The sequence below is a fragment of the Trachypithecus francoisi genome, unplaced genomic scaffold (genome assembly GCF_009764315.1).
Source record: "Trachypithecus francoisi isolate TF-2019V2 unplaced genomic scaffold, Tfra_2.0 Lachesis_group5, whole genome shotgun sequence".
Lineage (NCBI taxonomy): Eukaryota > Metazoa > Chordata > Mammalia > Primates > Cercopithecidae > Trachypithecus > Trachypithecus francoisi.
The window spans coordinates 148813342-148836204 of NW_022681470.1; the positions used below are offsets into that span (position 1 = coordinate 148813342).

The window sequence follows — 22863 nt, forward strand, 5'->3', positions numbered from 1 at the left end:
GGCTCTCACAGGGAGCGGGGGTGGGTGGGCCTGGTCAGGGCTGACTCTGGTGGCGCAGGCGGGCAAATCCCTGTGGCTCTGTGGTTCCCCATGGGTCCTGGAGCACAGGACGGGGGCAGCACACCAGGTCTGGAGTCAGTTCTGGAGTCAGGTCTGGAGTTGGCTGCCCAGGGCAGGAGGAGCTGTGTTTGCTGCACTTGAATGGGGCAGAGCCAGGTCCTGCCAGCTCCCCGCCTCAACCCAGGGCTCCTGAAATGCTGCAGAGACAGGAACCACAGCAGGCAGCCCCGGCCCTCCCTGGGGCCCCAGAACTGGGCGCTGGCGGTGAGGGGTGCAAATGTCACCTCCGAGGGGCCTTGGTGCAGACTACAAAGGGGCCCGGGTTCCCGGGGGAGGCACTAGGTGGACTGAGCTGAGGCTGGAGGGTGGGTGGGGCATGTGGTGGAGGATACAGGAGCCTGGGCCAGCCTGGAGGGGCCATGGAGGGACACATAGGCACGGGTGGGACTTGGACTGTCTCTAAGGTCAGCTGGTGGCTGCTCGGAGTCAAATCCAGATGTGGGCAGAGAACGGAGCCGCTATGAGGGGAGCTGGCCTGGCTCTGTTCAGCTTCCCACATGTGAACAGGGCCAGCCCTGGGAGCCCTGTCTCCCTCTGTCCCTAATCACTGAGGGCACCTGCTAAAGGTGAAGGCTTGGAGGGCTCATGCACCTGGCTGGATGTCCTGTGCTGGGAAGGACCAGACGGGGAGCAGGGCAGGGCCTCGAGACTGCGTTCTTGGAGCCTGAAAGCTGCAAGCACCCACTCATTATTAGACTTCCACTTTTGTTTATTTTTTGGGGAACAGGGACTTGCTCTATCACCCAGGCTGGTGTGCAGTGGCACCATCTCAGCTCCCTGCAACCTCCACCGAATGGGTTCAAGCAATCCTCCCATCTCGGCCTCCTGAGTAGCTGGGACTGTAGGCACATGCTACTATGCCCAGCTAACTTTTATATTTTTTGTGGAGATGGGGTCTTGCTGTGTGGCTCAGGCTGGTCTTGAACTGCTGGGCTCAAGTGATCCGTTCACCTTGGCTCCTCTAGGATTACAGGCGTGAACCACTATGCCCTGCTCGACTTGACTTTTTTTTTTTTTGAGATAGGGTAGACGTTCTGTCTCCCAGGCTGGCGTGCGGAGGCGCAATTATAGCTCACTGCAGCCTCGACCACCTGGGCTCAAGCGATCCTCCTGCCTCAGCCTGCTGAGTAGCAGACGTGAGCCACCACGCCCGACTTGACTTTAACTTTTCTTTTTTTTTTTTTTTTTTTTTTGAGACGGAGTCTTGCTCTGTCGCCCAGGCTGGAGTGCAGTGGCCAGATCTCAGCTCACTGCAAGCTCCCCCTCCCGGGTTTACGCCATTCTCCGGCCTCAGCCTCCCGAGTAGCTGGGACTACAGCGCCCGCCACCACGCCCGGCTAGTTTTTTGTATTTTTTAGTAGAGACGGGGTTTCACCATGTTAGCCAGGATGGTCTCGATCTCCTGACCTCGTGATCCGCCCGTCTCGGCCTCCCAAAGTGCTGGGATTACAGGCTTGAGACTTTAACTTTTCAAACTGTTTTAGAGTGACAGAAAAGCTGCCTGGACAGTGCAGAGTGTCCCCACGTCCCCACTCCCAGGCTCCCTGCTGTTCTGTCTCCCGTCTGTGGCTGTCACGGCTGATAAACCAACATGCATACGCCACCGTGAACTCCCGAGGCCCACGCTTTGCTTGGATTTCCTCAGTTTCCCCTGTGTCCTGTCCTGCCCAGGGCCCCACGTGGTGTTTATGCATCTTCTCAGGCCCCTCTGGGCTGTGACGGTTTCTCAAGGCCCGTGTTTCAGATGCACTGGGTGGTCCTGCGGCTGGTCAGGTGGTGTGGACGCCCTGGAGTAATCGGGCTGGTGTTTCCTCAGACTGGGGCAGGAGTTTTGGGAGGAGGACCTTGGGCGGGAGGGTCCTGTTGTCCTGTCTTCTTGGGCAGAGGGCACCTGGTGAGGGCATGGGGCGGGTATGTCTGCCTGAGGTCCCTTCCCTCTTTCCACGCTGAGCTCCGGGGAAGGACTCGCTGTGTGGCCCACGCATTTGGGTCAGGGGAGCTCCCCTCCGCTCTGCCTGCACTCCCTGCACCACCAAGGCCTAGGCTGCTCTGGGCCCGATAGCAACTCACCTCTGCTCCTGGCTGGGGCCTCGACCAACCCAGGGATCCCTGACCTTGCCCAGGAAATGCTTCCACAGAGGGTCTGGGCTACAGGTCAGCGTGACCAGGTCCTCTGCAACCTGGGTAGGCGGTGTTCAGAGGGTCCTTGTGGGGCTCAGTAGGGGAACTGCTCCCCACCCCTGCCGATCGGGGCCTCCAGAGGCTCTGGGAGGTGGGCTGCTCCTACCCTGCCTGGGGTGGGAGGCTGCACCCTACCTGGCCCGGGGCCTTAGGTGGGCAGCATGAACACCTCTGTCCTGGGGGGTGCTGTGGGGTCTTTGTTTGGGGGTAGGTTCCTGAATGTCCCTAGTGATCAGTACCCGGGTGCTTGGGTCTGACAGGGTGGGCAGTGGGCAAAGCTGAGCAAGGTGAGGGGGACGGAGCTCACAGCTCCCAGGGAGAGACAGCGCCCCCTCGACATGCCTGATTTTTTTCTTTGTTTTTCTTGAGATGGAGTCTCGCTCTGTCGCCCAGGCTGGAGTGCAATGGCACGATCTCAGCCCACTGCAACCTCTGCCTCCTGGGTTCAAGTCATTCTCCTGCCTCAGCCTCCTGAGTAGCTGGGATTGCAGGCACCCACCACTATGCCCAGCTAATTTTTGTGTTTTTCGTAAAGACAGGGTTTTACCATATTGGTCAGGCTGGTCTTGAACTCCTGACCTCAGATGATCTGCCCACCTTGACTTCTCAGAGTGCTGGGATTACAGGCGTGAGCCACCACACCCAGCTAATTTTTGTATTTTGAGTAGAAATGGGGTTTCGCCATATTGTCCAGGCTGATCTTGAACTCCTGGGCTCAAGCGATCTTCCGCCTTTGCCTCCAAGTGCTGGGATTACAGACGTGAGACGTCATATGTGGCTGGGCATGGTGGCTCATGCGTATAATCCCAGCACTTTGGGAGGCCAAGGTGGACGGATCACTTGAGACCAGGAGTTCGAGACCAGCCTGACCAACATGGAGAAACTCCATCTCTACTGAAAATACAGAATTAGGCCAGGCACAATGGCTTATGCCTGTAATCCTAGCACTTTGGGAGGCCAAGGCAGGTGGATCACCTGAGGTCAGGAGTTTCAGACCAGCCTGGCCAACATGGTGAAACCCCATCTCTACTAAAAATACAAAACTTAGCTGGGCGTGGTGGCACACTCCTGGCGGAGTGCAGTGAGCCGGGACTGTGCCACTGCACTCCAGCCTGGGTGAGAGAGTGAGACTCTGTCTCAAAAAATAAATAAATAAATAAAAATTCCAAATTAGGTGGCACAGGGGTGCACACCTGTAAACCCAGCTACTCAGGACGCTGAGGCAGGAGAATCGCTTAAACCGGGGAGGCGGAGGTTGCAGTGAGACGAGATTGTGCCACGGCACTCCAGCCCCGGCGACAATGCGAGACTCTGTCTCAAAAAAAAGAAATGATGCACATACATCTCCTCTACTGGGCAGTGCGTGTGTGTGTGTCATCCCCATAGCGAGCCCTGTGTCTGCGCATGGCTGCCCCCCACACAGGGCATGGCACCAGGCTTACCCCAGCCCCGAGCTGTTCAGAGTTCCGGCAGAATCGCTGCCTTTCAGGTGCTGCAGAAGTCGGACGCCGTCCTGCATGGCCCTGAGGGCTGGTGTTTCTCACCCATTGCTTTATTCCTTTTTTTCTTTTTTGAGACGGAGTCTCGCTCTCTTGCTCTGTCATATGGTGGCTCACGCCTGTAATCCCAACACTTTTGGATGCCGAGGCGGGCGGATCACTTGAGGTCAGGAGTTCAAAACCAGGCTGGCCAACATGGTGAAACCCCGTCTCTAGTAAAAATACAAAAAAATTAGCTGGGCATGGTGTCACACACCTGTAATCCCAGCTTCTTGGGAGGATGAAGCAGGAGAATTGCTTGAACCCGGGAGGGCCGTGGTGTCTCCCGTCCCCACGTGCTCCAGTGCGTGGAGGGGCCGTGGTGTCTCCCGTCCCCACGTGCTCCAGTGCGTGGAGGGGCCGTGGTGTCTCCCGTCCCCACGTGCTCCAGTGCGTGGAGGGGCCGTGGTGTCTCCCGTCCCCACGTGCTCCAGTGCGTGGAGGGGCCGTGGTGTCTCCTGTCCCCACGTGCTCCAGTGCGTGGAGGGGCCGTGGTGTCTCCTGTCCCCACGTGCTCCAGTGCGTGGAGGGGCCGTGGTGTCTCCTGTCCCCACGTGCTCCAGTGCGTGGAGGGGCCGTGGTGTCTCCTGTCCCCACCTGCTCCAGTGTGTGGAGGGCTGTGGTGTCTCCTGTACCCCCCTCACCAGGCCTGGCCTTGTCTTTCAGGATTCCTCGTATTTTGAGGACTTCTCCAACATCTCCATCTTCTCCTCGTCTGTGGACTCCCTGTCGGACATCGTGGACACGCCCGACTTCCTGCCGGCCGACAGCCTCAACCAGGTGTCCACCATCTGGGACGAGAACCCTGCCCCCTCCACCCACGAAAAGGTCAGTGCGCCCGGCACCCCCCGACAGCCCTGACCCACCAACATGGCCTCCCCAGCCCAGGACCCACAGGGTCCAGCGAGGTCTCAGTCTCCCCAACTCTGCGTACCGCTGGCTGTCCTGTCACTGTCGGCGCCATCCATGGCCATGGCCATGGATGAGCTGGTTAGGTGACGGTCCTCTCGTGTCCTGAATAGGAGAAGGCGATGTCCAGGACATCTGTGGCTACCACATCTTGGGGGGGCTCCTGACATGGAGTTGAGGGGGGCCAGGATGCTGCCCAGCGCCCTGCAGTGCCCAGTATGGCCCCACCCGCGAGGGACCCGGCCCCACGTCCACTGCACCAGGGAGTCCCTGGTCTAGAGAAGCACAGGAAGGTGACAGGACAGAGAAGCGTGGTCAGGGAGGGCCCCCTGGAGAGGCAGTGCCCAGCGGGCCCAGGCAACGTGGCTGTCCAGGCAGAGGAATGCTTCGACAGGAGGAACCTGTGGTGGCTGCCAGCCCCATGATGCCCTGGGTCAGCAGTGGCCGTGTCCCCGCTAGGTGGGAGCTGAGAGGGCAAGGTTGGCAGAATCCTGTCCCAGGGTGGGGAGTTGGACGTTATCCTGGGGGGCTAAGGGGCTAGGGTTTGCCTCTGAGAAGGTCCTGGAGGACCTGGGTGGGCCAGGCCTAGAGCAGGGGTTGTAGGGCAGCAGGGCCCCCAGGTTTTTTGGGCCCAACCTCTAGCCGTGCCCAGTACCACGCAGTGGAGGTGTCCTGTGAGGGAGGCGTGGCTGAGAGCCAGGCCTGGGGAGTCCCTTCCCCCATCCAGGCCTGGCCAGCAGAGAAAATTCTAGACTTTGGGAGCAGACGTTGGACATACATCTGAGCTGAGCGCCTTCCGGTGAGGGCCCACACCAGCCTCCCCACGCTCCTGGCACGCTGCTGGGCTCACACCCATAGGCCGCTCTCCCGGGCCCTCAGGAAGGGTGCAACCTGGGCAGCAGAACTCACAGGCTTGGGGGCCGGGGCAGGAAGCATCAGAGCACCCCGCAGCCACGGTGGGCAGCTCAGGCCTGGTCCCTCTGGGGCATTTCACCCAGCCTGGGGCCCATGCCCTCCCAGCTAGCTCACAGGTCCTCGGCAGGGCAGGAGGAAAGAAACCAGGGCCTGACCGGCCTGCTGTGGACAGCAGGAGGACATCTGAAACCCAATGCCCCGCCAGCCCCACCAGGAATGGTGACTCAGCCTTCCAGGAACCCGTGTGGCATCTGTTTGTTTGTGTTTTGTTAATTAAAAAAAAAAAAAAAGGAGAGGGAACTGAGTAGAGGTTTCTAACCTTCCTGTGCCATGCTTCCACTTTCTTTGAAAACCTTCACCAGTGTTCCTAGTGTTAGAAAACGCAGAAGCTGTGGAAGTCAGTTTATGAGCATCACTAGCTATGTGGTTCCCACACACTGCTGAGAACCTGGCCCAGGCTCAGGCAGGCTTGGGCAGAAACCTCACCCGTCTCAGGATGTTGAGGTTGAAGTGGGGGACCAGGCCTAGAAGAGGTGCTCTTTTTTATTTATTTATTTATTGTTTGAGACAGGATCTCACTCTGTCACCCAGGCTGGAGTACAGTGGCGCAATCTCAGCCCCTTTCAGCCTGGACCTTCTGGGCTTAAGCGATCCTCCTGCCTCAGCCTCACAAGTAGCTGGGACCACAGGCATGCGATACCACGCCCGGCTAATTTTTGTATTTTTTGTAGAGACAGGGTTTTGCCATGTTGCCTAAGCTGGTCTGGAACCCTGACCTCAAAAGATCTCACCCGTTCTGCCTCTGTCTCCCACTGTGCTGGGATTACAGGCCTGAGCCACACACCCGGCCTGGATTCTCCCCTTTCCAATTCTCCACACTCACTTTTTTTTCTTTTTTTTTTGAGATGGAGTCTCACTCTTGTTGTCCAGGCTGGAGGGCAATGGTGCGATTTCAGCTCACTGCAACCTCCGCCTCCTGGGTTCAGGTGATTCTCCTGCCTCAGCCTCCCAAGTAGCTGAGATTACAGACATGCACCACCACACCCGGCTAATTTTGTATCTTTATTTATTTATTTATTTATTTTGAGACAGAGTCTCACTCTGTCACCCAGGCTGGAGTGCAGTGGCACAATCCCAGCTCACTGCACCCTCTGCCTGCCAGGGTCAAGCAGTTCCCCTGCCTCAGCCTCCCTAGTAGCTGGGCTTACAGGCATGCGCCACCACGCCTGGCTAATTTTGTGCTTTTAGTAGAGACGGGGTTTCTCCATGTTGGTCAGGCTGGTCTTGAACTCCCGACCTCAGATGATACGCCTGCCTCAGCCTCCCAAAGTGCTGGGATTACAGCCACCCACCACCACGCCTGGCTAATTTTTTGTATTTTTTGTTTCACTATGTTAGCCAGGATGGTCTCAATCTCCTGACCTCGTGATCCACCGCCTCGACCTCCCAAGGTGCTGGGATTACAGGCGTGAGCCACCATGCCTGGCTAATTTTTTTTTTTTTTTTTTTTTTTTTTGCTATCTTTAGTAGAGACAGAGTATCAGCATGTTGGCCAGGCTGGTCTTGAAATCCTGACCTCCACTCTGGGAGGCCTTGGCCTCCCACAGTGCTGGGATTTGCAGGCATGAGCCACTCTACCCTGCCCACACTCACATTTTTTATGGCTCATATTACCATTAGGATTTTTGCTTTTTAAGAGTGGGTATATTCCAGAATCACATAGACCCTAGTTTGGACCTGCCATCTCCCAGCCATCCGTCCCGGGGTCCACCCTGTCTCAGTGTTGGAGTCTGGACTGCGGGCATGACAGGCCACACCACCCTCTGACCCGCCCATTCACAGGCTTTACGTGCCCAGTCAGTTCGGAGATCCCAGGGTGGGCCATGGACTCATCCAGAGGCCCAGCACACCTGGCTGCCCAGGCCTGGGGTCCGCTCCCCGAGGACAGTGCCAACTGTCCATCCTGGTGAATCTGCATGAGGCTGTGGGCAGTGTTTCTCCCAAGGGGGGGTCGTCATGGGACGTATCCTCTGGTCACCACAGTGGCAGGCGTCCTCCCCCATCCTTCACAGGAGAGCTGCTCTCCTCCAGAGGCCGTGGGGACTGCACCCACGGGTTCCTTGGGGAGTGCAGGGCAGCCCCGAGCTACCCACCCTGAGTACTGGGAGCCATCGGGTGCGGCACAAGGCCCAGGCCCGCCCGTGCCCACTGCCTCTGTCTCCTCTTCCCCCTCAACATGGAGCTCCCAACCCCTTGTCCCCCAGACCCGAGTGCCTCCTGCACTGCACACAGTGAGTCACTCCTGTTAGATCCCCGTCCACATGGGTCACTCCCATCAGACCCCCGTCCACAGCCTTCCCGCCAGCTCCCGTGGGACCAAGCTCTGCTGTCTGTCAGAACTAGCCGGGCACCTTCCTCCCGGGCACTCCAGGCAGGCGCACCAGGCATCAGTGGGAAGGCAGCCAGGTGCTGGCCAGGAGGAGTGAGCCTTAAGCCCCAGGGAGGTGCCCACTGGGGAGGCTTGGGAGGCACCAGGGTCACCTTGAGAACAGCAGGCGAGCAAGACGCAGGGCCCTGGGGAGTGAGGACGGGGCAGTGGGGAGCCTCCCTCTGGTGGCCAGGCTGCGAGGGCCCGCCAGCTGTGACCTGTCCCGTCTGGCCCGGGCCGACATCCTGCTCCCCTTCCAGCTGTTCCAGCTCAGCAGACCATTTGCCGGCTTCGAGGACTTTCTGCCCTCCCACAGCACCCCACTTCTCGTCAGCTACCAGGTGAGCTGGGCCCAGCCGAGGGCTCCCTCCCCTGCCGTCTCATGGGACCTAAGGAGAGGGCTCAGCACAGGCACCTCCAGCCTAGAATCTGGGAGTGCAGAGGAGATGTCTGAGGAGACAGAGGCCCTGGGGAGCACCTTGCTACAGGGGCAGACAGAGCCATCTCCCACCCCTGGGAGCCATCTCCCACTCAGCTGCCCATGGTCAGCCTGGCCCCTGCCCCTGGGGGAGCCCAGTGCCCACAGCCGCTTGGGCCTGCAGTCTCTGCTGAGCTCCCTCCACACACACAGGAGCAGAGTGTGCAGAGCCAGCCAGAGGAGGAGGACGAGGCTGAGGAGGAGGAGGCGGAGGAGCTGGGGCACACGGAGACCTACGCTGACTACGTGCCGTCCAAGTGTGAGTGGCCCGGCTGCACCAGGCCCTGGGACAGGTTCAGACCCTTTTGTGGGACTGAAACCCTGCAGGTGACCACCGCCCGCACAGCCCACAGCGGGAATATGGAATTTCAGGGAGGGCCGGAGAACCATGGGGACAGGTTCTACAATCCAGTCTTACACAAAACCGGGGTTCACAGCAGGGAGAAGTGAGAAGGAACCTGAGAGGCACTGGGAGGATTTTCATGCATTTGCCCCTCCTGCAAGCCACTGGCCACGCCCCCAACCAACCCAGCAGGCCGTGGCTGCCCCCGACCCAGCCCGCCCTGACCACCCCTCCACCCAGGCATCCCTGGCCACTCCCTTGACCTGCCCAGCAGGTCCTGGCCATGCCCCCAAACTGCCCCACCAGCTCTGGCCATGCCCCAGACCCACCCAGCCGGCCATAACCGGCCCTGGTCGCCCCTTGGCCACACCCTTTACCTTGCGTCCATCCCTGCCCCTCCAGCCAAGATTGGAAAGCAGCACCCAGACCGCGTGGTGGAGACCAGCACACTGTCCAGCGTCCCGCCCCCAGACATCACCTACACCCTGGCCCTGCCCTCGGACAGTGGGGCCCTGTCTGCCCTGCAGTTAGAAGCCATCACCTACGCCTGCCAGGTGACCGTGTGTCCCCACCCCAGCCCAGCCTGTGTCTGCGAGGCCCCTGGGGAGGAGCCAGGGCTGGCACCCCCAGGCCCTGACGTCTGCCCTCCGGCCACAGCAACACGAGGTCCTGCTCCCCAGTGGGCAGCGCGCAGGCTTTCTCATCGGCGACGGGGCCGGCGTGGGCAAAGGCCGGACAGTGGCTGGAGTCATCCTGGAGAACCACCTGCGTGGCCGGAAGAAGGCATTGTGGTGAGGCCCTGCCTGGGGTGGGGGGCAGTAGCAGGGGTGAAGGGGAGGGGTGGGCACCCCTGACGCCCCCACCCCACAGGTTCAGTGTCTCCAACGACCTCAAATACGACGCAGAGCGCGACCTGCGGGACATCGAAGCCACGGGCATTGCAGTGCACGCGCTCAGCAAGGTAGGGGCTGTGCTCAGCAAAGTAGGGGCAAGGTGGGGACGGTGGGGGCCGCTCAACTGGGTGGGCCGGCAACCGGGGCAGGCTCTGCTTAGCACCTCCTACAGATAGGGAGACCCAGACCCAGGTCCAGAGCCTGCTGAGCTAGGGCCCCATCCCACACCTGCTTTGTGCATCCCCAGATCAAGTACGGCGACACCACTACCTCAGAGGGCGTCCTCTTTGCCACCTACTCCGCCCTGATTGGGGAGAGCCAGGCCGGTGGCCAGCACCGCACACGCCTCCGGCAGATCCTGGACTGGTGTGGGGAGGCCTTCGAGGGCGTCGTATCCTGCTGGGGGCAGTCAGGGGAGGGGAGGGCCAGATGGGGGTCGGAGGGGAGGGGAGGATGAAGGAGTGGGAGAGGAGGGGTGGGAGTCAGAGACTGCTGGTGTCTTCAGCACCCGACTGAACAATCTGCGTGCAACAATCTACGAAAATTGGCTGGGCGCGGTGGCTCAAGCCTGTAATCCCAGCACTTTGGGAGGCCGAGACGGGCGGATCACGAGGTCAGGAGATCGAAACCATCCTGGCTAACGCGGTGAAACCCCGTCTCTACTAAAACGAAGAAAAACTAGCCGGCGAGGTGGCGGGCGCCTGTAGTCCCAGCTACACAGGAGGCTGAGGCAGAAGAATGGCGTGAACCCGGGAGGCGGAGCTTGCAGTGAGCTGAGATCCGGCCACTGCACTCCAGCCTGGGCGACAGAGCGAGACTCTGTCTCAAAAAAAAAAAAACAATCTACGAAATAGTGATAACCCTGAGATCACCCCTCCCTGAGCTGTGGCGTGGCGGCAGGGCCGGCCGTTTAATTTGTATTCTCCCAGTTTTCCTTCCTCAGCCTGCTTTCCTGGAACTTGCTTTCTTTTGTCTTAAAATATTAAGAACATGGCCGGGCCAGGTGGCTCACGCTTGTAATCCCAGCACTTTGGGAAGCCAGGGCGGGTGAGTCACGAGGTCAGGAGTTTGAGACTACCCTGGCCAACCCGGGAGGCTGAGTCAGGAAAATCACTTGAACCCGGGAGGTGGAGGTGGCAGTGAGCGAGATCGCGCCACTGCACTCCAGCCTGGGTGACAGAGCAGGACTGCGTCTCGTCTAAAACAAAAAAAAATTTAGGGGCCAGGCGCAGTGGCTCAGGCTTGTAATCCCAACACTTTGGGAGGCCGAGGTGGGCAGATCATGAGGTCAGGAGATCGAGACCATCCTGACAAACATGGTGAAACCGCGCTTCTACTAAAAATACAAAAAATTAGCCGGGCGAGGTGGCAGGCGCCTGTAGTCCCAGCTACTCGGGAGGCTGAGGCAGGAGAATGGCGTGAACCCAGGAGGCGGAGCTTGCAGTGAGCTGAGATTGCGCCACCGCACTCCAGCCTGGGCGGCAGAGCAAGACTCTGTCTAAAAAAACAAAAAATTTCAGTGTTTTCTAGTTTTTTTGTTTGTTTTTGACACAGAGTCTCATTGTTCCCCAGGCTGGAGTGCGGTGGCGCGATGTCGGCTCACCGCACCTTCAACCTCCTGAGCTCAGTGATTTCCCCTGCCTCAGCCTCTGAGCAGCTGGGATTACAGGTGCATGCCACCATGCCCACCTAACTATTGTATTTTTTGTAGAGGTGGGGTTTGGCCATGTTACCCAAGCTGGTCTCATGGGCTCAAGCCATCCTCCTTCCTCGGCCTCCCAAAGTGCTGGGATTATAGACATGAGCCACCACACCTGATCTTCTTCTAGTTTAGGTAGATACGTAATTGTTTTCTAAGCAGGCAGGACTTTATTCCGTAAAATAGAATAAGTGTTCTCCAACATCATTTTTTAACACGGGCCACCATGATTTCAGTTGTAGAATAAGAATTAAAACAGAGAGGCCGGGCGTGGGTGGCTCACGCCTGTAATCCCAGCACTGTGGGAGGCCGAGTCAGGTGGATCACAGGGTCGGGAGTTCTAGACCATCCTGGCCAATATGGTGAAGCCCCATCTCTACTGAAAATACAAAAGTTACCCAGGCATGGTGGCACACACCTGTAATCCCAGCTACTCAGGAGGCTGAGGCAGGAGAATCGCTTGAACCCAGGAGGCAGAGGCTGCAGTGAGCCAAGATTGCGCTACTGCACTCCAGCCTGGGTGACAGAGTGAGACTCCATCTCAAAAAAAAAAAAAAAAGGCCGGGCGCGGTGGCTCAAGCCTGTAATCCCAGCACTTTGGGAGGCCGAGACGGGCGGATCACGAGGTCAGGAGATCGAGACCATCCTGGCTAACACGGTGAAACCCCGTCTCTACTAAAAAATACAAAAAACTAGCCGGGCGAGGTGGCGGGCGCCTGTAGTCCCAGCTACTCGGGAGGCTGAGGCAAGAGAATGGCGTAAACCCGGGAGGCGGAGCTTGCAGTGAGCTGAGATCCGGCCACTGCACTCCAGTCCGGGCGACAGAGCGAGACTCCGCCTCAAAAAAAAAAAAAAAAAAAATTAGCTGGGCATGGTGGTGCACGCCTGTAATCCCAGCTACTCAGGAGGCTGAGGCAGAAGAATTGCTTGAACCAGGGAGTCGGAGGTTGCAGTGAGCCGAGATCACGCCATTGCACTCCAGCCTAGTGACAGAGTGAGACTTTGTCTCAAAAAAAAAAAAAAAAAAAGAATTAGGGCCGGGCACGGTGGCTCAGACCTGTAATCCCAGCACTTGGGGAGGCTGAAGTAGGCAGGTCACTTGAGGTCCCAGGAGTTTGAGACTATCTGGCCAACCAAACGGCCAACCCCATCTCTACTAAAACTACAAAAATTAGCCGGCTATGGTGGTGGCACCCACCTGTAGTCCCAGCTACTTGGGAGGCTGAAGCAGGAGAATCACTTAAACGCGAGCGGCAGAGTTTGCAGTTAACTGACATTGTGTCACTGCACTCCAGCCAGGGTGACAGAGCGAGACCCTGCCTCAAAAAAACAAACAAAAAACAGATTCCAGGTACTCTCCTCCAATGGCAACATCTTGCAATTTATGGAGCCCACCCTTCCTCGCCAGAGGCCCCGTCCTCCGTGCGTGGTGTTTAGACTCTGGGAGGAACCATCCCAGGCCACATCAATCTAGTGGTTGTGTGGGGGCCGCCCGCCCGCCCACCCCCTGTGGTAGCCGGCTGTCGCTCCGACCTGGGCTTCCATTGTGGAGTTCTCAGCGGCATGGGCATTTGCCCCCCACCAGGAAGGTGGGATCTCGGGTGGTCAGGACCCGGGCTCCTGGGGTCGCCCAGAACACTCCTTAACCCACGCGTGCCCCAGATCGTGTTCGACGAGTGTCACAAGGCCAAGAACGCCGGCTCCACCAAGATGGGCAAGGCCGTGCTGGACCTGCAGAACAAGCTGCCCCTGGCCCGCGTGGTCTATGCCAGCGCCACAGGTGGGGCAGTGTGGATCCCATGTGACCCACCCACAGCAACGTCTGTCTGGCTGTCCCCGGGAAGGGGTATCCCCTACACATGCTCAGACTCTGTCTGCACCCTGCTCCTCCTCAGACGCTGGGGCATCTCTGCGCCTGTCCCAAGGCCACGCTGGCTGTCCCCAGGCCCATAGTTCCAACCCTACGGGCCCCTCATCAGGCAGTCCCTACTTAGTTGGCCCCTGACCCGGCCCCTGGGCCCTCCTGGGTTGGGGAGCTGACGGCAGCTTCCCTCCACAGGTGCTTCTGAGCCTCGGAATATGATCTACATGAGCCGCTTAGGTATCTGGGGCGAGGGCACCCCCTTCCGGAACTTTGAGGAGTTCCTGCACGCCATCGAGAAGAGGTGAGTGCCCTTCCTGCCCACGTGGAGGGGTGGCGGGGGTTGGGGCGGAGCCCCAGGACCATCAGCCCAAGGCCTGGCACTGCCACGTGCACTTGCTTGGCACCCAGAGGTGCTAACTGTGTATCACTCGTTTCTCTGCCTGGGGCTGCCCAGCACTCCCAGGGAAGCTGGCCCCTCAGCAGCCCCTCCTGCCCCGTCCCTGCCAGGGCTGGCTGCCAGCTGTCTCTGGCCGCTGGGGCTCTGCTCTGGCTGACCCTGCCCTCTCTGCAACTGGCTCTGCCTCTCGCTCCCCAGCGGCTCTATCCCCACGGCTCTGGCCATGCTCATGGGGGCTGTGTCCATCCGCAGGGGCGTGGGCGCTATGGAGATCGTGGCCATGGACATGAAGGTCAGTGGCATGTACATCGCACGCCAGCTCAGCTTCTCCGGCGTCACCTTCCGCATCGAGGAGATCCCGCTGGCCCCAGCCTTCGAGCGCGTGTACAACCGCGCGGCCCTGCTGGTGAGCCTGGGCTCCCCACCCGGGGACCCCTGTGCATTTCCCAGGTGAAATTGCGCCCCCATGGCCTTGAAGATGCCACAGGCTTCATCAGGTGACGGCCCGCCCTGTCCTGTCACGGGATTTTTTTTGTTTTTGTTTTTTTGAGACAGAGTCTCGCACTGTCACCTAGGCTGGAATACAGTGGCACGATCTCAGCTCGCTGCAACCTCTGCCTCCTGGGTTCAAGCGATTCTCCCCCCTCAGCCTCTCGAGTAGCTGGGACTAGAGGTGCCCGCCACCACGCCTGGCTAATTTTGTGTACTTTTTTAGTAGAGAACAGTGTTTTACCATGTTGGCCAGGCTGGTCTCGAGCTCCTGACCGCAAGTGATCCGCCCGCCTCAGCCTCCCAAAGTGCTGGGATTACAGGTGTGAGCCGCGTGCCCAGCCATCACCGGGGTTTTTACGTGACTGTGATAACGAGGGATGTGGCCAGACCACCACTTCCCCTTCCCGTGGTGCCCAAGCCCTTCGCTTCCAGGTCTTGGCCCATGGCTCATAGCTGTGTTCAGCATCCACGTTGCTGTGGGCCACGTGGCTTGGTCGTTCCCTCCGTATTTGGACAGGTCCTGTTTTCTCCTTCTCAAACTCAACAGCCCTGTATGTTTGCTGTTGTTTTTCTTTCTTTTTTTTTTGAGATGGAGTTTCCAGTCTTGTTGCCCAGGCTGGAGTGCAATGGCATGATCTTGGCTCATCGCAACCTCCACCTACTGGGTTCAAGCGATCCTCCTGGCCTCTGCCTCCCGCATAGCTGGGATTATAGGCAGGTGTCACCATGCCCAGCTAATTTTGTATTTTTAGTAGAGACAGGGTTTCTCCATGTTGGTCAGGCTGAGTGGTCTTGAACTCCTGACCTCTGGTGATCTGACCGCCTCAGCCTTTCAAAGTGTTGTGGTTACAGGCATGAGGCACTGTGTCCAGCCTGTTCGCTGGTTTCTTTAGGTCACACAACCAGCATCTCCCGTAACCCCCAGGGCCGGGTTGCTCTCTGGAGTAGGGCCGTCCTGAGCACTTTGGGGTATGCAGCAGTATCCCTGGCCAGAGTCCCAGCCACCCTAACCCGGCCCACCCAGTCCATGCCAGGACCAGCCCCCAAACCTGACGACCACCGCTGGTCCCAGACATGCCCAGTGTACCCTGGACGGGATCACACCTGGGTGAGACCCTGGTGGAAAACGAGAGGCATGGCTGCGAGTTGGAAGGAGCTGAGCCTGTTTGCCGTGGGTGCTGAGTCTGTGCCGTTCGCAGCACAGCTTCCCCACCACTGGTGTTTTGGTTTTTCAGGTTTTTACCGTACAGGCAGAGGCGGTGCCTCTTACAGTGCACACCCCCAGCACCCCCATCCTGCCCTAAATTCCACCAGGCGTGGGGATGCTTTGCCCAGGGCTAGCGGCAGGTGGGCCGGGGCCCTGGGCCGGGAGCCAGGAGCCAGAGCTCAGGGGCACCGTGTCATGTGTCATTGCAGTGGGCTGAGGCCCTGAACGTGTTCCAGCAGGCGGCCGACTGGATCGGCCTGGAGTCGCGCAAGTCCCTGTGGGGCCAGTTCTGGTCGGCGCACCAGCGCTTCTTCAAGTATCTGTGCATCGCCGCCAAGGTGCGCCGGCTGGTGGAGCTGGCCCGAGAGGAGCTGGCGCGAGACAAGGTGAGCGTCTGCGGCCTTCGGCCTTCGAGGGCTGAGGGTGGCCAGGCCTGCAGGGGCGGGCCTACTCTTCTTCCTGGTCCTTCCTGGCCCCTCCCCAGACGTGGATAGGGGCTGCACCCTGGTGGGTGAGAGACGCTTGGATGTCCGTCTTCCAATCTGAGCCAGCCAGGGTGTCGGAACACTGGAGTGCAGACAGTGATCACATGGTGGGCAGCTCACCATCCTGAGACAGGAAGCTGGCAGACCCCCACCCAGCAGTGTGTGTTGTGGGTGGGCCAGTGCCCCTCCTGGGGAGGCCAGCACAGGGGCAGAGTGAGGGATGTGGCTGTCACCCGAGGCCTGGCTGGTTCCTCTGCCATCCCACAGTGCGTGGTCATAGCAGGGCTGGTGGCTCATAGTCCTCTGCTGTCCCACAGTGTGTGGTCATCGGGCTGCAGTCCACAGGCGAGGCACGCACGCGGGAGGTGCTGGGGGAGAATGATGGGCACCTCGACTGCTTTGTCTCGGCTGCTGAGTAAGTGTCACGGTGGAGATGGGACTGCGGGATTCCTGCGCTCATGGCCACCCCTCTTTGTGGCCACCTGCGGCCTGACCCTGCCCCTCGGCCCCAGCAGCAGGAGGTGCTGGGGTGGTCTTTGCTGGGACCCCAGCCTTGGCCGCGGAGACCTTCAGCTCTGCTCCAGGTCTAAAGCAGAGGCGTGGAGGTGGATCCCAGGCGTGGTGGGCCTGGAAGGTTTGGGACGTGGTCTCCAGTGGTCTTAGAAGGAGGCTTCCTGCACCCATGCTGTTTTAACAAGGGTGCTGTGGATTTTAGGGGCTGGCCCTCCCAGCTCCCTGAAGCCTCAGCCTCTCCCCTGGGGGTTGAGAATGCCCCGGGAGGATCACGGCAGCCCCCCAGCTCCCCCCATTGCCTGGGGGTCAGAGCTCCCCAGTGCCTGGTATCCCTTGGCCCGGAGCCCCTAGCTACCCCCTCACCCTACCCCTTACCCCCGTCCTGGGAGCCATCATCATATCCGGCCACATTCCTCAGAGCGGGGGAAGCCTGGTGGGCTGAGGTGGCCCTGTGACACCAGCAGGCCAAAGGAGAGCTCACAGGCAGCCCCCAGCCCTCCCCAGCCCACTCCCCACGGGAGACCCTCTGCCCAGGACTGGCCCTCTCCGGGACCCCCACAGGGACCCAGGGGTGCGTCCAGCTTCCAGAGAGCAACCCCACCTGGCCTCAGCTCCTCGTGTGAGAATAAACTCTGCGTCTCACTTTCAGAGGCGTGTTCCTGTCGCTCATTCAGAAGCACTTTCCATCCACCAAGAGAAAGCGGGACAGAGGAGCGGGCAGCAAGCGGAAACGTAAGCCCCGCGCCCCACGGCCCCAGCCACTCCCGCCCCTCCGCTTTCTCCCTCCTCCATAATCAGCCCTGGGACGGCAGGTGGCGAGTCTCAGAGAGGCCAAGTAGCTCACCCAAGGCCATACAGCCATACCTGAGGGGCTGAGCCAGGACCACCCAGGGCTGCAGAGGTCCAGCCCCACTGCTTGCTCACACCCCCTCCTACCTTCCATTTTCAGGGTCTCCACCGCCCCTTGAGGAGCCCATTGATAACCCCCAGGCTGCTGTCATAGGGAAGCCTAGAGCTGCCTGTCGAGGTCTGGTGTGTGGCCTCCCCAGGCACCCTGCGTATCCACCACATTGGCCAGGTCTGAAAGGACCTCGGATGTGGGTTTATTAATACTGTCCTCTTTGCCAGGCACAATGGCTCACGCCTGTAATCCCAGCACTTTGGGAGGCTGAGGTAGGTGGATCACCTGAGGTCAGGAGTTTAAGACCAGCCTGGCCAACATGGTGAGACCTGTCTCTACTAAAAACACAAAAATTAGCTGGACGTGGTGGTGCACGCCTGTAATCCCAGCTACTTGGGAGGCTGAGGCAGGGGAATCGCTTGAACCTGGGAGGTGGAGGTTGCAGAGAGCCGAGATCACGCCACTGTACTCCAACTTGGGTGACAGAGAAAGACTCTGTCTCAAAAAAATTAATAAAAATAAAATAGGCCGGGCGCGGTGGCTCAAGCCTGTAATCCCAGCACTTTGGGAGGCCGAGACGGGCGGATCACGAGGTCAGGAGATCGAGACCATCCTGGCTAACACGGTGAAACCCCGTCTCTACTAAAAAAAATACAAAAAAAACTAGCCGGGCGAGGTGGCGGGTGCCTGTAGTCCCAGCTACTCGGGAGGCTGAGGCAGGAGAATGGCATAAACCCGGGAGGCGGAGCTTGCAGTGAGCTGAGATCCGGCCACTGCACTCCAGTCCGGGCGACAGAGCGAGACTCCGCCTCAAAAATAAAATAAAATAAAATAAAATAAAATAAAATAAAATATCAGCCAGGCACAGTGGGTCACGCCTGTTGTAATCCCAGCAGGAGGCTGAGGCGGGCAAATCACCTGAGGCCGAGATTTTGAGATTAGCCTGGCCAACATGGTGAAACTCCATCTCTACTAAAAATAGAAAAATTAGCCAGGTATGGTGGTGCATGCTTATAATCCCAGCTATTCAGGAGACAGAGGCAGGAAAATTGCTTGAACCTGGGAGGTGGAGGTTGCAGTGAGCTGAGATTGCATCACTGCACTCCAGCCTGGGCAACAGAGTGAAACTCCATCTCAAAAGTAAATAAGCTGGGCGCGGTGGCTCACACCTATAAATCCCAGCACTTTGGGAGGCTGAGGCAGGCAGATCACGAGGTCAGGAGATTGACACCAGCCTGGCCAACATGGTGAAACCCCGTTTCTACTAAAATACAAAAAATTAGCCGGGCGTGGTAGTGCACGCCTGTAATCCCAGCTACCCAGGAGGCTGAGGCAGGAGAATCGCTTGAACACGGGAGGCAAAGAGTACAGTGAGATGCCACTGCACTCCACCCTGGCGACAGAACAAGACTCTGTCTCAAAATAAAGCAAAATATTGCCCCCTTACACCACGCCCTCCTGGCCACAGGGCACAGGGTTCCTAAGAGGGTGTCCCTGGAGAACAGCTGAGCTGCCTGCCCAGAGGCAGGGGGTCTCGGATGGACCTCCCCAGCTCGGACCACTGGCCTTGCTCTGTCCTGCTGCGTCTCCTCCACGTGCTCCTCCACCCTGCTGTGGTCTGGCCCTTGGTGACCCTGTCGTTCCCTGCAGGGCGACTTCGGGGACGCGGGGCCAAAGCCCCCCGGCTGGCGTGTGAGGCGGCAGGCATCATCCGCATCAGCGATGACAGCAGCACAGAGTCAGACCCCGGCCTGGACAGCGACTTCAACTCCTCCCCCGAGTCCCTGATGGATGACGATGTGGTCATCGTTGATGCCATCGGGCTCCCCAGTGATGACCGGGGTGAGGGCTCGCCCGACTGGCCAGGCACCTGTGGGTCAGGATTCCAGTGCGAGGCTCCCCCGTCCTCCTGGCGGTCACCACCTACCCCAGGTTGTAGCCCTCAGTCCAGCCCACCTGAGCCTAGCTGCTGCTATGGTGGCCACTTACAGTTGGGGGAAACTGAGGCCCAGAGAGGGGAGGTCAGGGGTTACACCACTGGTCAGAGGCAGAGCTGGGGCTCGGGGCTGGGCAGTCCCTACTCCTGTGGAGGCAGTGAGGTCGCAGCGTTTGGTCCCCGATAGGAGGCTTAGTTTTGCCTCAGCTGGTCTCAGGGAGACAAGCGCAGAAAAGTGGTGCTGGGCTTCCCTGCCACCCTGCCGTCCCTCAGGGCTGCCCCAGGCCCCTTGTCCTTGCTCTGCAGGGGCCAGCCTTGAGTTAGGTGGGCCCTAGAAGGCAGCCGACATGTCCTGCCCTGACCCTGCACGTCCTCCCTAGGACCCCTGTGCCTCCCTCAGAGAGACCCGCATGGCCCTGGAGTCCTGGAGCGGGTGGAGCGGCTGAAGCAGGATCTGCTGGATAAAGTACGGCGGCTGGGCCGGGAGCTGCCAGTCAACACCCTGGACGAGCTCATCGACCAGCTTGGCGGCCCCCAGCGGGTGGCGGAGGTGGGTGGGACAGCAGCTGGAGTAGGTGGTGGGTGGGGCGTGGGCAGTGGGCGGGGCTTCACCCGGGCTCTGCGCGGCTCTGGTGTCCCCTGCTGGTCACTCTGCGTCACCGCGGCCCCTTCGGGGAGCCCGGCGGCGGGAGGTGGGGGCAGCAGCGTCCTCTCCAGCTCGGCCAGGGAGGCCACAACCTCCTGTGGAGGGCTTTCCTCCCCCATCCCTCTAAGCCCCAGATCCCGCAGCCTGGCCTGCGCTGGCCTCTGCTTAGACCCCTGCCTGAACGCACCCCTGGGGTGCCCGGGGCCAGGACTCAAGCCCCTGGGCCTGGCTCTGCCGCCTCCTCCCTGCCCAGCTTCAGTTTTTCACTCCGTGGCGCTGGCTGGCTGGTAATACCAGGCCTTGGACGGGCACACATCGCCTGGGTCCAGCAGTCCCCCTCTCCCTGGGCCCCCTCCCCGCTGCATCCACAGCTGGGAGCCCACGACCACTGTGGGACATAGGGAAGCTGAGACACGGGTGGCCAGACTCCTGCGAGGCCACAACACTGACGGCCGGTTTTTGTCCCTGTCCCGGCCGCAGATGACCGGCAGGAAAGGCCGCGTGGTGTCCAGGCCCGACGGGACGGTGGCCTTCGAGTCGCGGGCAGAGCAGGGTCTGTCCATCGACCACGTGAACCTCAGGGAGAAGCAGCGCTTCATGAGCGGCGAGAAGGTGTGGGCCGCAGTGCACTGGGCGCGGCCCGCGGGACCCAGGAGGCACAGAGGGGCCCAAGGGTCCCCGGGGACTGCGGACCCGCGCACTTCTGCCAGTGTGTGTGTGCCAGGTGCGGGCGCGAGTGGCCGTGTGACGGGTGGTGTCCGCGCCGCGCAGGCCTCTCGCTGCCCCTGGACGTCCTGGTGACCTGGAGCGGGGGCCGAGAGGGTGAGGAGGCGGCGGCAGCGTTGGGGCGGGCCTTGCACCAACCGCGTCCCGGTCCCTTCCGCCCCCCCAGCTCGTGGCCATCATCTCGGAGGCCTCCAGCTCGGGTGTCTCCCTCCAAGCTGACCGCCGCGTCCAGAACCAGCGGCGCCGTGTGCACATGACCTTGGAGCTGCCCTGGAGCGCCGACCGCGCCATCCAGCAGTTCGGTGAGTCCGGCCCCGCCCCCAGCGCTACCTGGCCCCGCCCCCAACGTGGTCTCGGCCCCGCCCCCAGCTGGCCGGACCCTGAGAGCCCCTTTGTCCCCAGGCCGCACCCACCGGTCCAACCAGGTCTCTGCGCCAGAGTACGTCTTCCTCATCTCGGAGCTGGCCGGGGAGCGCCGGTTCGCCTCCATTGTGGCCAAGCGCCTGGAGAGTCTGGTGAGCAGGTGGGGGCTGGGTTGAGAACCAGGGACAGGCCCAGGAAGGCTCTGCAAAGCTTTGTGGGGGGCCAGAGGCCAGACCCCAGGTGACCAACCGCTGACCTTCCCCACCCCTTGCAGGGGGCCTTGACCCATGGAGACCGCCGTGCCACGGAGTCCCGTGACCTCAGCAAGTACAACTTTGAGAACAAGGTACTGCAGGGAAGGCGGGGCTGGGGGAGGCAGGGCCTGGGGTCTAGGGAGGGCCGAATCTAAGAGCCTAGGGGAGGGAGTAGATGGGGGCTGGGGGAGGTGGGGCCCAGGGGTCTGGGGGAGGGCCTAGTCTAGGACCCCCGGGGAGGAGGTGGCTGAGAGCTGAGGAAGGTGGGGTCTAGAAGTCGAGGGGAGGGTAGGGGCCAGGGGCCTAAGGAAGGGTGGGGTTCTAGGGAGGCAGGGGTCCAGGGGAGGCCGGCTTCCTCCCAGGGCCTCCTTCCCCACTCACCCTCTCCCCCTAGTATGGCACCCGGGCCCTGCACTGTGTCCTTACCACCATCCTGAGCCAGACTGAGAACAAAGTACCTGTGCCCCAGGGATATCCTGGAGGGGTCTCCACCTTCTTCCGGGGTAAGCTGGGCCCGTGGGGGTCTTCCTGGGGGGCAGGGGCTCCAGAGCAGCTGGGGCAGCAGACTTTGTAGGCCGGTTGTGTGTTGAGAGATCTCTCCCCACACGCACAGAGGGGGCTGTGAAGGCAAAGGGAGCCAGGGCGACCCCCAGCAGCCACCGGGTGTGTTTCCGGGGCAGCTGAGGGGCCTGGGATTTGAATTTCTTCCCCAAGAACATGCTGTTCTCACTCCTGTTAGTCAGGCAAAAGGCTCCACTCCTAGCCCTGGCCTAGCCCTAGGCCTCAGCTGCTCCCCAGGCCCCCAGAGAGCGGTTGGTCTCTGGGAAAGGAGCCAGGGCCCTCGCGGTGGGGGGCAGGGTTGGGAAGACCAGCGTGTGAGGCCCCTCTCCCCGCAGACATGAAGCAGGGCCTGCTGTCCGTGGGCATTGGCGGCCGGGAGTCCCGAAATGGCTGCCTGGACGTGGAGAAGGGTGAGTGCCCCACACCTAGGCCCAGAGACACTCCCATCTCGTCTCGTGCAACCTTGGCCCCCCGTGGGGAGCAACGGGGGGAGCGGGGACTCCCAGCGCAGCCTGAGGCTTGGTTCCCTCCACTGTCAGACTGTTCCATCACCAAGTTCCTGAATCGCATCTTGGGGCTGGAGGTGTACAAGCAGAACGCCCTGTTCCAGTACTTCTCAGACACCTTCGACCACCTCATCGAGATGGACAAGCGGGAGGGCAAATACGACATGGGCATCCTGGGTGAGCACGGGCACCGGGGGCTTGGTGGGCGTGGGCGAGGCGCTCGGGGGAACATGGGGCATCCTGGGTGGGCACGGAGCTCATGGGAACACTGGGCATTGTGGGTGGGCATGGGGAGGGCCTAGGTGGGCAGGGGGCTGATGGGAGCACTGTGCATTCTGGGTGAGCAAGGGTGCTGGGTGGGCCTGGGCAGGCGCGGGTACGGGGCTTGTGGGATCACCATGCAGCTCTGTGGACGGTGCTCAGGCTGGTGCACACTGCCCACCATGCTCATCCCCAGGCTCCACGGGGTGTCTGCTACATCATTGTGAACCAAAGGCCAGCGAGCCTG

General features: G+C 60.4%; 1 protein-coding gene across 7 annotated transcripts in view; it reads left to right on the forward strand.

Moving 5' to 3' along the window:
• Nucleotides 1-22863, forward strand: part of SBNO2 (strawberry notch homolog 2) — a 70698-nt gene that overhangs the window by 45349 nt on the left and 2486 nt on the right. For 4 of the 7 annotated variants that reach the window (XM_033198521.1, XM_033198528.1, XM_033198522.1 and 1 more), the window contains 22 exons: nucleotides 4506-4667; nucleotides 8352-8432; nucleotides 8723-8828; nucleotides 9315-9466; nucleotides 9570-9703; nucleotides 9783-9873; nucleotides 10053-10196; nucleotides 13167-13284; nucleotides 13564-13669; nucleotides 14018-14171; nucleotides 15674-15850; nucleotides 16267-16364; nucleotides 17112-17194; nucleotides 19014-19295; nucleotides 19680-19849; nucleotides 20426-20557; nucleotides 20838-20973; nucleotides 21074-21186; nucleotides 21309-21380; nucleotides 21683-21791; nucleotides 22185-22259; nucleotides 22389-22532. In XM_033198521.1, coding sequence (XP_033054412.1) covers nucleotides 4506-4667; nucleotides 8352-8432; nucleotides 8723-8828; nucleotides 9315-9466; nucleotides 9570-9703; nucleotides 9783-9873; nucleotides 10053-10196; nucleotides 13167-13284; nucleotides 13564-13669; nucleotides 14018-14171; nucleotides 15674-15850; nucleotides 16267-16364; nucleotides 17112-17194; nucleotides 19014-19295; nucleotides 19680-19849; nucleotides 20426-20557; nucleotides 20838-20973; nucleotides 21074-21186; nucleotides 21309-21380; nucleotides 21683-21791; nucleotides 22185-22259; nucleotides 22389-22532 — 2839 coding nt within the window. The remainder of the gene's footprint in view (nucleotides 1-4505; nucleotides 4668-8351; nucleotides 8433-8722; nucleotides 8829-9314; nucleotides 9467-9569; nucleotides 9704-9782; nucleotides 9874-10052; nucleotides 10197-13166; nucleotides 13285-13563; nucleotides 13670-14017; nucleotides 14172-15673; nucleotides 15851-16266; nucleotides 16365-17111; nucleotides 17195-19013; nucleotides 19296-19679; nucleotides 19850-20425; nucleotides 20558-20837; nucleotides 20974-21073; nucleotides 21187-21308; nucleotides 21381-21682; nucleotides 21792-22184; nucleotides 22260-22388; nucleotides 22533-22863) is intronic. The other 3 variants (XM_033198523.1, XM_033198526.1, XM_033198527.1) reach the window with 2 other exon arrangements.